The sequence below is a fragment of the Talpa occidentalis genome, unplaced genomic scaffold (genome assembly GCF_014898055.3).
Source record: "Talpa occidentalis isolate TD23 unplaced genomic scaffold, MPIMG_talOcc4v2.1 talOcc4.11, whole genome shotgun sequence".
Classification (NCBI taxonomy): domain Eukaryota; kingdom Metazoa; phylum Chordata; class Mammalia; order Eulipotyphla; family Talpidae; genus Talpa; species Talpa occidentalis.
The window spans coordinates 72,184,836-72,197,399 of NW_023601104.1; the positions used below are offsets into that span (position 1 = coordinate 72,184,836).

The 12,564-nt window shown below is 41.5% G+C and overlaps 1 protein-coding gene across 2 annotated transcripts in view; it reads left to right on the top strand.

The window, feature by feature from the left end:
* Positions 1-923: 923 nt before the first annotated feature.
* Positions 924-12,564, top strand: part of FNTB (farnesyltransferase, CAAX box, beta) — a 61,783-nt gene continuing 50,142 nt past the window's right edge. The window contains exon 1 of one of the 2 annotated variants that reach the window (XM_037503509.1): positions 924-1,289. In XM_037503509.1, the coding sequence (XP_037359406.1) occupies positions 1,146-1,289 (144 nt within the window). In that variant the 5' untranslated portion in view covers positions 924-1,145. Of the gene's footprint in view, positions 1,290-1,421; positions 1,917-12,564 lie in introns of those variants that run through there. The other variant, XM_054691072.1, reaches the window with a different exon arrangement.

Genomic DNA, 12,564 nt, shown 5'->3' on the forward strand with positions numbered 1-12,564 from the left:
TGCTCTATATAGGTTTTGCCATCCGCCGCATCAAGACAAAATATATAAGACCTTTAATGGAAAGGAACTTTAATACAATTAGTGTGCAATACAGAAAAGACAAAGCATATAGTTTCCAAATCAAGCAACTAAAGTTACCCATCCCCTCATGGGTAAAAGGCCAGCCAAACAGGATTGGTTCAAAGCAAGGCTGGAAAGCCTACCACAAGTAACGCACCTTCCGGTGGGGACCCATGGAAAAAGATGACAAACAGTCAGACAAGTCTGGGAGGAAAAGAGCAAAATCAAAAGCAAGATGAAAGCTGCCATTGTTAAACTCCCCAGGAGTCTCTCACCCACATCTGTTTCAATCAGTCCAGGACCAAGAAGCAAGCAGTTTCTTCACATGTCTCTCTGTTCCACATGCTTCCTCCAGGTCTCCTCATAGCTCTCCATCCTGCTTCCTTCCCTCCCCAGTCTCCTCTCCAGCTTCTTCTCCTCCCTGCTCAGCTCCACCTTCCCTTAGGTGGGCCAAAGAACCTAGTATCTATCTCCCCTTTTCCTGGGGACCACCCTGTTATATTCTCTAGGTTGTTTCATGTATACTGGTTTCTTCTGCATTTTAGTTCCTGCAACTGCATTGTAACCTCAAGGGGAAAGCAGAAACAATGCCCTCTCCTTCCATCACTGAGTACTGGCCTGGCAATTCCTTTTTTGAGAAGCTGCTGGCTCAAAGGTGTGCAATAATTCTATTACTGTAACTGAAGAAATCAAGAGAGCTGTCAAAGCTTTTAAAGTTACACTCGTTGGGCTCTTAGGCAACCGAAACTACTGCCATTACAATTAAGTAAGAATTAGCAGAATGCTGAAGTGTGTGTGTTCAAGCATAACGAATCGAGGCATCTCTCTGAAATGAAATGCAGACGTACACATCCTTTCTTCCGTGCGCACCAGGAAGCTGAGCCTCCTGCAGCAGCTCCTCTGCCCAATGGGGGGCGGCAGCATTCCGGTAACTCACTCCCCGAAGATATATAAGTAGGAGGATGATTCGCGTTCAAACTATTTTTGACTCTACCCGCTCTCCGTAGCGCCTTAGCCCGCTCGAGTTTCAATACGCGTTGTTTGACGAAGCTGAGTCCTATACACCGCCCGCTGCTCTCCTGATCATGGCTTCTCCGAGTTCCTTCACCTACTACTGCCCTCCATCTTCGTCCCCTGTTTGGTCAGAGCCGCTGTACAGTCTGAGGCCCGAGCACGCGCGGGAGCGGTTGCAGGACGACTCGGTGGAAACAGTCACGTCCATAGAACAGGTGAGGTGACAGGACTGGGCGAGGCGCCCGCGCGGGGGCTTCTGGGAGCGGGAGTCCGGTCCCCGGGGCCCTTCGGGTACGGAACTCACCGGGGAACTACGACTCCCACAGTGCATCGCGGCGCCTCCCCGCCGAGAAGGTCCGGACGCCCATGCTGGGTCTCTGGAGTGCAGCGTTTGTGGGGCCAGTTTGGGGAGGGGGTCGTTGTGGGAGTTAAACTTGGAGCAGAGTTCAGTAACCCGGTCCGCTCTGCCTTCAGGAGCGGAGGGAACCCTACCCTGTGCCTGGAGGACCGAAGCGGTCCGGGTGGTTCTGACAGCCCACTCCGTTCTGCCGGGACTCGGGGAGGTTCTCGGGTGGGTTAGTGCTATTTCCCCCCACCTGGTCATAGAGAGAGGAAAGGAAGCGACCAGACTGAGCCCAGGTCTTTCCATGGTCTGTTTAATAACTGACCTACAGTGCTAGTTTGGGGCCTGCCTCGTGGGTTGGCATTTAGTTTTCATTCAGGATTTGAGCACCAGCGATGTGTTGAACAATGTTTAGCGCCGGAAATTCAGAAAAAATAAGGGCGTGATCATGACACAGCCTGTTGATGAAGACCGACAGGAAAACAAGACAGTTTGGAAGGTGCTGTAATAAAAGTATGAATTTTGGACTACTTATTCACTGAAGCCTCGGGCTAGAGTGAGAACCTATCACTTGGAGAAGTGTTTGGGGGATTGAGTAATGAACTGTAGTGTTCATCCTATTCCCCAATTGGAGTTCTTCCCAAGTTAGATATTGTGGAAATATTTACCCCTGTCACTAGGGCAAGTGCTCAAGATGATTCTTTTGAGCACTCACAAGCGTTAGATTGCTTACAAAAATAAGATCGCTTAATCAGGCCACTTAGAGGGATCTGCTTTGAGTTTTATACTTGAAGTTGACCACCCGCATTTATGCAAAATTAGTAGTAATTATTACTACATTGTGCATTTATGACTAAGTACTAATTACCTAATGCAAGGGATTGAATACAGAGTAGCAGAGAGAATATTTTAACTGAAAAATTATGCTTCATGGATTTTAGAGTCTAACAGAAATTCTCACCTTTTGAAGATAACTCCCCATTGTGTCCTTTTGCAAAAGATTGCAAAGAAATCTTCCACCAATGAAAAACCTGTAGGCTCTTTGCAGTTTTTATAAGTGATGGATTATTGAGTTTGATTCAGGTGAACCATTTCTTTTTAATCTGACTCTATGTGGTCACCTTTAATGTAGTAGCCAATTTAAACCAGCGGGTGTGTTAAAGAATAGAAGGGGGGCCTCCCCAGTGGTGCAGTGGGTTGAGCACAGCGCTGTGACGCTGCCTGAAGCCTCTGCAGCACAGGTTCAATTCCCAGCCAGCCAGGGAGATACCCACATGGTGCAGCCGACCTCACCTGCTCCCCTTGGCAGTTCCTTTGGTTCCTCTGCCTGTTCTGCTCCCCGCTCTGTCTCTGGTGAATCCTCTCACCCTCCTGCGCCTGTACCCCAGCTCTTGTATAAATAAAATAAATCTTTAAAAAAAAAAGTATAAGGGAGACTTCCAGACTTCCATGGTTAGAGGGGAAAGTCAAAAAACAGGAATATTATCAATTTGCTTTTTATCTTCTCTCCTATACAGGGTTCTCCCACTATCTGAGAATTGAATAATCTTATTTGGTAGGTTTTTTTAAATCTGGTAATGTTATTGCCATTAGTTTATATGGAAAATTTTTTACATGTAACCAGATCCAAAAAAATTACCTACCAAATCATACTGTAAGGGCAGGAGGACACAGAGCAGGTTCTCTATGACCTAACCAGACAGAGTAAAGGGGGAGAGAGACCTGGAGCCCTCAGTGGCTTTTGCAGGCTTTTATTGGGATTTACCAGGTACACAGCAGGCAGGGGTGCTGGGGGGCCGGGAGGCTGGCAGGCCTCCCAGCCCCCAGCAAGTCTTCACTCTGTCTGGGCTCTCCGGCGTTCTCTCTGCTTCTCTCTGCTTCTCTCTGCTCTCTCCATTTGTTCTTTATGCTTCTGCTGGCTTCTCCGTGACGCCGCCCTTATAAGCCCAACCTCTCAGCCCAGGTTTACCCACTTATGCATGCCCACACCCCACTCCAGGTGCCGCCATCAGGCATGCATTCAGGACCACAGGGTTCCGTCATCTATTCTAATGGTAGGAGGGCAGAAAAGCCTGATACTTTTTACCTTACCCTACACATACCAAATAGGAAAGTTCTACTTATGGATAGTGGGGGAAACCTGTGCTACTTATTTTTTGCCCCAGTAGAGTGCCCTGCTTAGTAATACCTACCAAGAAAGCACCAGCATTTATATTCTAAGTAGCTAGGCTTAAGTGCGTTATGCAGAAGTGGAGAGAAGAAGATTCTGGTTTGCTAAAGGTCTGGGCCAGGTGTGGGCCAGGTGTGGGCCAAGGTCTGGGCCAGGTGTGGAAGCTAGGTTCTGATGTGGAACATTGATATTATAGGGTGTCTTTCAAATCTAGGCCAACTGTGAGGTATAGTAGAGCATCATATTTCTTTTCCATATTTTTATTCTAGGTCACATTTAGAAGTCTAGAATAACTTCCAGATATAAAAATAATATAGTATTTTATTTTCATGGCTGCCTCAGGGTTTTAATAATCACTATAGTGCCCATTTATTGGGTCCCAGCACTGTGCTATATGCTGTCCTTACGTTGTTGTAGCATTCAGTCCTTACACATTTTACAGCTGAGAAGCCTGAGGCTCGGAGAAGTACTAGTGTAGTGCCAGCAAGGCACAGGACAGGTTCTCTATCAATTTGGGCAGATGGGAAAAGGAGAGTCCTGGAGCCCTCAGTGACTTTATCAGGCTTTTAATGATCTTATTATGCCATTTGTAGTGAGGCAACTAGGTGCAGGGCAGGCTGAGGTCCAGGAGGCTGGCAGGCCTCCCAGCTGTCTTCTGCTGCTTTGTAATCATTTGTCCTCTGTGTGATACTGCCCTTATAGCCTCTGTCCCTCAGATCAGGTGTTCACACTTATGCACGCCCACATTGTGCTCCAGTGTCTACCATCGGGCATGAGTACCAGACTTCTGGTGCTGCTCATAGATGCTAATGGTGGGATGGTGGAAAAAGCCTGATAACTTCCATTTACCCTACAACTGGGTTTGTAGGATAATGATGATATATTCATAATACCAACCTTGCTTTTCTAGCTGCTTACCGTTGATACAGAAGGTACTACTGTTATTCTTGCATCTGCTTCCTGATTATCAGGACTTTGTCAAACAATAATTTGGTATTAGTGGTTAAACCTGTAAACTTGGAAAGAGCCCTTAGCTATGGGTGCTTCTTTTTTTTTATTTTTTTTAATTTAAATTTTATTTTTATATTCCCCATACAATTACAACCCCCTTGTTTTTACCCCAATCTCTCCTTTCCCCGCCCCCCACCCCCCATAGATTGTCTCTTGTTCATAGTTGTTTGTTGATTTTGATATTTTATTTCTTATAGTTATTCTTTTTTCTGGTCCCTTATTTAAGTTTTCTAGATTCCTGCTATGAGTGAGACCATCCGGTATTTTTCTTTTTCTTTCTGGCTTATTTCGCTGACCATGATCCCTTCCAGCGCCATCCATGTTGCTGCAAATTGCATGTGTTTCTCTTTTTTGAATGCTGAGTAATATTCCATGGTGTATATGAACCACATCTTCTTGATCCAGTCATCTATTTTTGGGCATTTGGGTTGTTTCCAAAGCTTAGCTATTGTAAACAGTGCTGCTATAAACATAGGGGTGCAGGTGCTCTTTGGAATTGATGTTTCTGTGTCCTTTGGGTAAATACCTAGGAGTGGAATTGCTGGATCATATGGAAGCTCTATGTTTAGTAGGTCCAGAAATCTCCACACAGCTCTCCACAATGGTTGGACCAGTTTGCACTCCCACCAACAGTGCAGGAGAGTTCCTTTTTCTCCACACCCTCGCCAACATTTGTTGTTGCTAGTTTTTTTAGTGTGTGCCATTCTCACTGGTGTGAGATGGTATCTCATGGTAGTTTTGATTTGCATTTCCCTGATTACAAGTGATGTTGAACATTTTTTCATATGCCTGTTGGCCGTTTGCATTTCCTCTTAAGAGAAATTTCTTTTTAGCTCTTCTGCCCATTTTTTGACTGGATTATTTTCTTTGTTTTTGTTGAGTCTCATCAGCTCTTTGTAGATTTTTGTGATCAGTCCTTTATCTTTAGTGTTGTGTGCAAAAATGTTCTCCCAGTCAGTGGGGTTTCTCTTTGTTTTTGTTATTGTCTCTTTTGCTGTGCAGAAGCTCTTTAATTTGATGTAGTCCCAGCTGTTGATCTTTGCCTTCACTATCACTGCTTTGGGTGATGTGTCTGTAAAGACACATATCATATAGTGTTTTGCCTATATTTCCTTCTATGGAGTGTCTCTAGACTGCAGGCCACATCTCCAGTGATGCCTTTTCCACAGAGTTCTCTGTCTCCCTCTCCTTCTTTCTACATCTTCAGGTCTAGGAGGGTGTCAGGTACCTCTCTGTCGTCAGCCCCAGAGCACTGTACTCTCCCTTGTGGTTTCCCTGCACCTGCTCATGGTGACTGTTCTCAGATCCCCTGCTTTGAAGGTGCCATCTGTTATGTACCAGGAGTCAGACTCACCCATGATCAGAGGGTTTTGATACAATCTAACTAGCATTTTGACAGGCTTATGTAGGTCACAGTTGAGAGTAAGTCGTGACATGGTGACTGCAGGGAAACCCAGTTAGGAGGCTATTGCAGCACGTAAGGCTACAGGTGATGGCAACTTAGTTCAGGACCATGGTGGTTGGAGAAATGAGCAGAGGTGCGTCTGGGAATTTTTTATGGTCTCTGTCTTAAGCTCTTTCACTGATGGATTTGATACATGGATGATGATGATGGATTTTATAGCTAGAAAACAAGGTGTGTTTTTATTGTTAGTGGTTGCCTTTTTGTGCCACCTGTAATTACCCTGGTGCAAATGATCTGTGATTCAGGCCAGTGGGTTAAGACAGTCTTGGAGGCCTCGCCAAAAATAGTTGTTTATAACAGATGCTACTCCTGTTTTTCTTTTAATTTGCCCTTGAACAGAGGCAAAGGCATCCTGCACTTTAAATGGCACGATGTTACACTAGACATTATTCTGTTGAGTTACAGTTGACTTTGGGGAATATAGAAGAATGGTCAGTGTTAGTGCCTATCCTCAGGGTTCTTTCAGAGAAAAAAAAAATATGCCTAAAGTATCCACAGAATAACTTGCTAGAGCATCTAGTTAAGTGCTAATTTATGAGTGCATTGCATGAAGATTTAGAGAGCAGAAAGTTCTGTTTTGGGTGTGGTTGTCAGGAAAGCTGGAGAATGTGGCATGGGGGTGGTGGAGGGCTGTGAAGGATGGAATTAGGGGCACCTATTCCAGTGGGAGTGAACATTATTAGGGAAGACTCCAGCTTACTGGGAACACTGGATACAAGTTGGCTGTGCGAGGAAATTCAGAAATTCGGTGCTGTGGATGGCAGGAGCCAACGGTGGTGGGGCAGAAGAGAGAGCCTGAGAGGCAGGAAGAGCAGCTGGCTTTTTTTGTGCTTGCTGTAATTATGAAACAAATTTCTAGAGACATTCCATGAGGTATTTTTAAAAGCAACTGTTGAGCTTGTTGCATTGCTGCAGATCCGTGAACACCAGGGGCCCAAGAATGAGTCCTAGATGCCTGCTGTTGGCTTATTTCAAGTTATGCTCTTGAAAGACTATTAAATAGAGGTGAGACAAATCACTAAACCAAACTTACCAATTTTTTGTGTGTGTGTTTGGTTGAGTGGTCAGTAAGCTCTGTATGTGAATCAATTTTGTTTTATTAAAATTTAGTATATATTGCCCAACTCTAGGACACTTCCAAATACCAAAGTTTTCGCTATTAAAAAGTCCAAAAGCGGGCCTCCCCCGTGGTGCAGCGGTTGAGCGCTGGGTTGCGAAGCTGCCTGTGGCCTCTGCACCGCTGGTTCGATCCCCGGCTGCTCCCTGGCCACCGGAGGAGGGTCCCACATGGCGCACAGACCTCTCCTGCCGCCTGCTGCTCCCCTCAGCAGTGTACTTCAGTCCTTCTGCCTGCTCTGCTCCCTGTTCTGGCTCTGGTGAATTCTCTCACCCTCCCGTGCTTCTGACTATACCCAGTGCTTGTATAAATAAATAAACCTATAAAATAAATAAATAAATAAACAAACAAATAAATAAATAAAAAGTCCAAAAGCATGTCATTAACTTGAAAATGTACCTTTAGTTACTTATATGAACAAAGGTCTACTCACAAATTTTGAAATTTAAATTTAGATACACGTATCTCTTTAAAATCACATACTTTATAAAACCACATTAATTTGAAATATTACTTCTCTTCTTTATTCATAAAACATTTTTTCTTCGAACTCTTCACACGCATCTTTGATTTTAGTATTTTTATCATTGGTGGAGTCACATCTTGGATCAGACAATATATTTTTCCAGACGATACTTTCAGTTTTTTGAGATACATCTTTTTTGAAAATGGGTAAGATATTGAGTGTTTTATTAGGTTACAAGTACCCACATGTATAACATTAGGTTTTTTCAAGCAGTGTATCCAATGGGATACATTTATGACCGCCACAATTTAATCACTTTGTTACTTTTTAAAGTGATCTTAAGGGTGTATAATGCAATTTATACATAGAATTCCAGAGTAATTACTAAATCTATGTTTAATTTCTCCTCTTTCCTTGATTCCAACAGCTTACCTCTATAAACAGCAAATACAAGGCCTTAATTGAGGTTGTTTGAGGCTGCTGTGTCAGCCCCAACTGGCACTTTGTAGTCAAAATAAAGAATTTAAAGAACTCCCCATAAGAAGTACTTTGTAAGAAGTATGTATAATGTGACTTTTTTCCCCCTGAGGTTTTACAAGGAATTCTTACGTTATAGTTAATCTATTAATGGTTCTTTTTTGTATCTTCAGCATGAGCATGAATCTCAGGCAGCAAATCTGTTTTCCAGAGGGGTCTTCCTCTGGGAGAGAAGGGCTGCTATAGGAACAGGAAGCGATATGATAGTCCATGATATGAAAGTTGGTGCACCATGAAATTGGCTTTGGATAGAAGCTGTGAAAGAGAAAGTACCAATTGCATTCACTGATTTTATCACTCACTGGTGAATGGAAATTGTTTTCTGCTTCTACTTATTAGTTTTCCAGAGAAATTCCATGAGTATTTTTTAAAAAACAGAGCTGTTGAGCTTGTGGGCAGATGGTTAGATCTTCATTTATTTTCATGCCACCTAAATCTTGGGACCTTAGATGCAGTCACTTCATCCCTGGTCCTTATCCTAATACCCTGTTGAAAAACACAAACTAACACATATTTTAGTTTATATCGTATATATAGACATATGTACTAATACATATTTTAGTTTATATTATATTCTTTTTTTTAAAATAAATTTTATTTTTATATTCCCCATACAATTGCAATCCCCTTATTTTGACCCCAATCCCTCCCCTCCCCGCCCCCCACCCCCTTAGAGTGTCTCTGGTTCATAGTTTTTTGTTGATTTTGATTCTTATAGTTATTCATTTTTCTGGTCCCTTATTTAAGTTTTCTAGATTCCTGCTATGAGTGAGACCATCCGGTATTTTTCTTTTTCTTTCTGGCTTATTTCGCTGAGCATGATCCCTTCCAGCGCCATCCATGTTGCTGCAAATTGCATGTGTTTCTCTTTTTTGAATGCTGAGTAATATTCCATGGTGTATATGTACCACATCTTCTTGATCCAGTCATCTATTTTTGGGCATTTGGGTTGCTTCCAAAGCTTAGCTATTGTAAATAGTGCTGCTATAAACATAGGGGTGCAGGTGCTCTTTGGAATGGATGTTTCTGTGTCCTTTGGGTAAATACCTAGGAGTGGAATTGCTGGATCATATGTGTTTAGTAGGTCCAGAAATCTCCACACAGCTCTCCACAATGGTTGGACCAGTTTGCACTCCCACCAGCAGTGCAGGAGAGTTCCTTTTTCTCCACACCCTCGCCAACATTTGTTGTTGCTAGTTTTTTTAATATGTGCCATTCTCACTGGTGTAAGATGGTATCTCATGGTAGTTTTGATTTGCATTTCCCTGATTACAAGTGATGTTGAACATTTTTTCATATGCCTGTTGGCCATTTGCATTTCCTCTTCAGAGAAGTTTGTTATATTATATCCTTTAAAGGCATAGCACACCTTGGAGATTCCATGAGTTCAGTTCCAGACTACAGTAAAGCAAATATCACAATAAAGTAAGTCACACGTCTTTTTTTCCCCAGTGCACATAGAAGATACCTTTACACTATTCTGTAGTCTTTTAAGGTGCAGTAGCAGTATGTCTGAAAAAGCGATGGTCATACCTTAAAATACTTTCTTACTAAAAACTGCTACTCACTATCTGAGCCTTCAGCAACTTGAAATCTTTTTGGGTAGGTCTTGCCATAGTGTTGATGGCTGCTGATTGATTGGGGTGGTGGTTGCTGAGGGTTGGGGTGACTGTGGCAATTTCTTAAAACATGACAGCAATGAAGCTTGCCGCATTGATGGACTCTTCCTTTCTTGAAAGATCTCTTCGTAACATGTGATGTTGTTTGTTAGCACTTTACTACATTAGGATGTCTCTCAAAATTGAAGTCAATCCTCTCAAACCCTTCCCCTGCTTTATCAACTAAGTTTATGTAATATTGTAATCTTTATTTGTCATTTCAACAATGTTTATAACGTCTACACCAGTAGTACATCCTTTCTCAAGTAACCACATTCTTTGCTCATCCATAAAAAACAATCCCTCCATCCATTAAAGTTTTTATGGTAAATTTTCAGAAATTCAGTCACATCTTCAGGCTCCACCACTAATTCTGATTCTCTTGCTACTTCCACCACATCTGTGGTTATTTTCTCTACTGAAATCTTGAATCCCTCAAAGTCATCCATGAGGATTGGAATCAGGTTCTTCCAAAGTCCTGTTAATGTTATTTTGATCTCCGCCCATGAATCACAGATGTTCTTAATGGCATCTAAAATGGTGAATTCTTTCCAGATGATTTTCAGTTTACTTTGCCCAGATCCATCAGAGGAATCACTATCTGTGGTAGCTATAACTTTATGAAATATATTTCTTAAATGATAAGATTTGAAAGTCAAAATCACTCCCTGATCCATGGGCTGCAGGATGGATGTTGTGTTAGCATGCATGAAAATAATATTAATCTCCTCGTACATTTCTATCAAAGCTCTTGGATGACCTGGTTCATTGTCAATAAACAATAATATTTTGGAAAAAATCTTTTTTTCTGAGCAGTAGGTCTCAATTTGGGGCTTAAACTATCCAGTAAACCAAGATATAAACTGATGTGCTGTCATCCAGGCCTGTTGCATTTATAAAGCACAGGCAGAATAAATTTAGCATAATTCTTAAGGGCCCTAGGATTTTCAAAATAGTAAATGAGCACTGACTTCACCAGATAGATGCACTAGCCCTAACAAGACAGTCTGTCCTTTGAAACTTTGAAGCAAGATACTGACTTCTATCTGTGAAAATTCTAGATGGCATCTTTTTTAATAAAGACTTTTGTCTGCATTGAAAATCAGTTGTTTAGTGTAGCCACCTTCATTGATTATCTTAGTTTAATTTTTCTGGATAACTTACTACAGCTTCTATACCAGCACTTTCTGCTTCATCTTACACTTTGTTGTTATGGAGATGGCTTGTGTATGCATGTGTGAATATATATGTGTGTACATATATATGTTACTCATACACGTATACAGTAAACACATCAAAGATTTAATTTGACTCATGGAACCAGTAAGATTCCACAGCCATTTCACGAGACGACTAAGACTGCCACACGTTTACAGTAAGATAAGCAATGCTAAAATGACTTTATGAATGGATGCAAAACTGGTCACTATCCACTGGGTGATAATTAATTGCATTTTACTAACTATAATTTGTGTTTTGTGGACAGAAATTATTTGTATTACTATTAGTTTTCTACACACTATCTTCTTTTACAGAATTCTGAATTAGAGGGAGATAGCCTGATGGATAATATAGCTAGGACACAGTTTTTCCACTGCTGTGTGTATGTGCATGTATATGAATAACTTTTTTTCTGAAGCTTTGAAAGTAAGATGGAAACATCATGATACTCCAAAGTAATAAAGAATGCATCTGCTAAGACTGACATTCTTTTACATAAGAACTATGATATCACAATTAAGAAAATAAAAGATAATTCTATAATATCCAATATCCAGTTTTAATTCCCCCACTTGTCCCAACATTATGTATGCATAAACACATATGTATATGTGTGTGTGTGTGTGTGTGTGTATGTCCATCCAACCAAAGTTCCTTTATTTCAGACTGTTTCAAAATTTTTGAAGAGCTAATCCCTTGGGACTGAGTATACTGGTGACTAATCCTGTTGATCTTTCTTTCTTTTCAGGTAGTAATGTTTCTGAAACAGATCAGATACTTAAGGCTGTCATCAGCCTCCCAAGAGAGCTGTATCACTTTCATTAACATGGTTATGAACTGTGTGCCCTGTACCCTAGGGAAATGAACCTATGGGTCCTTTGCTATTTATGCAAAAGAAAATTATCTGTTGTTATGGAGCTGTTAATCAGTGTTTGTATTGTACCCAGTTGGTAACTGTCTTCCCTGTGGGGGTTCTCAAGCAGAAAGGAGGGCTAGACCAGAATAGAATAGTCTGTTCCTTTGGGATGGAAAGGAAGCAAGGAAATTCAAGATAAAATGAGAGCAGGGAAAGTGGAACCTGTTTTTGTATCCCTGTATTGAAGCAGATTTGTGTTTTTGAATTCTGACTTGAGAACTATATAGTGTTCAGAGTTCTTTATGACTTAGGTAACTGTTTTTAAATAGTTACTTCAGTTTTCTCTTATTTGAGGTAAAGATTTTCATCATTTTTTAGAAAGGAATTTAATTATAGATCTTAGTTATAGATATGATGCAATTGTTGTGACTCCTTCCCTTAATTGTTCCGAAGGCTAAATTTCTAGATCTCCTAATGTACTCGATGTCCCTAGATCACCCCTAGGTATTATGAGGATCCAGAGAACTCAGCATATTGTCATACTCATGGTTATGATTTATGACAGCAAAAGACATCAAAGCACAATCAGCAAAGGGAAAAAAGGCTCCCGGGGTAAAGTCTGGAGGAAACCAGCACAAACTTCCAA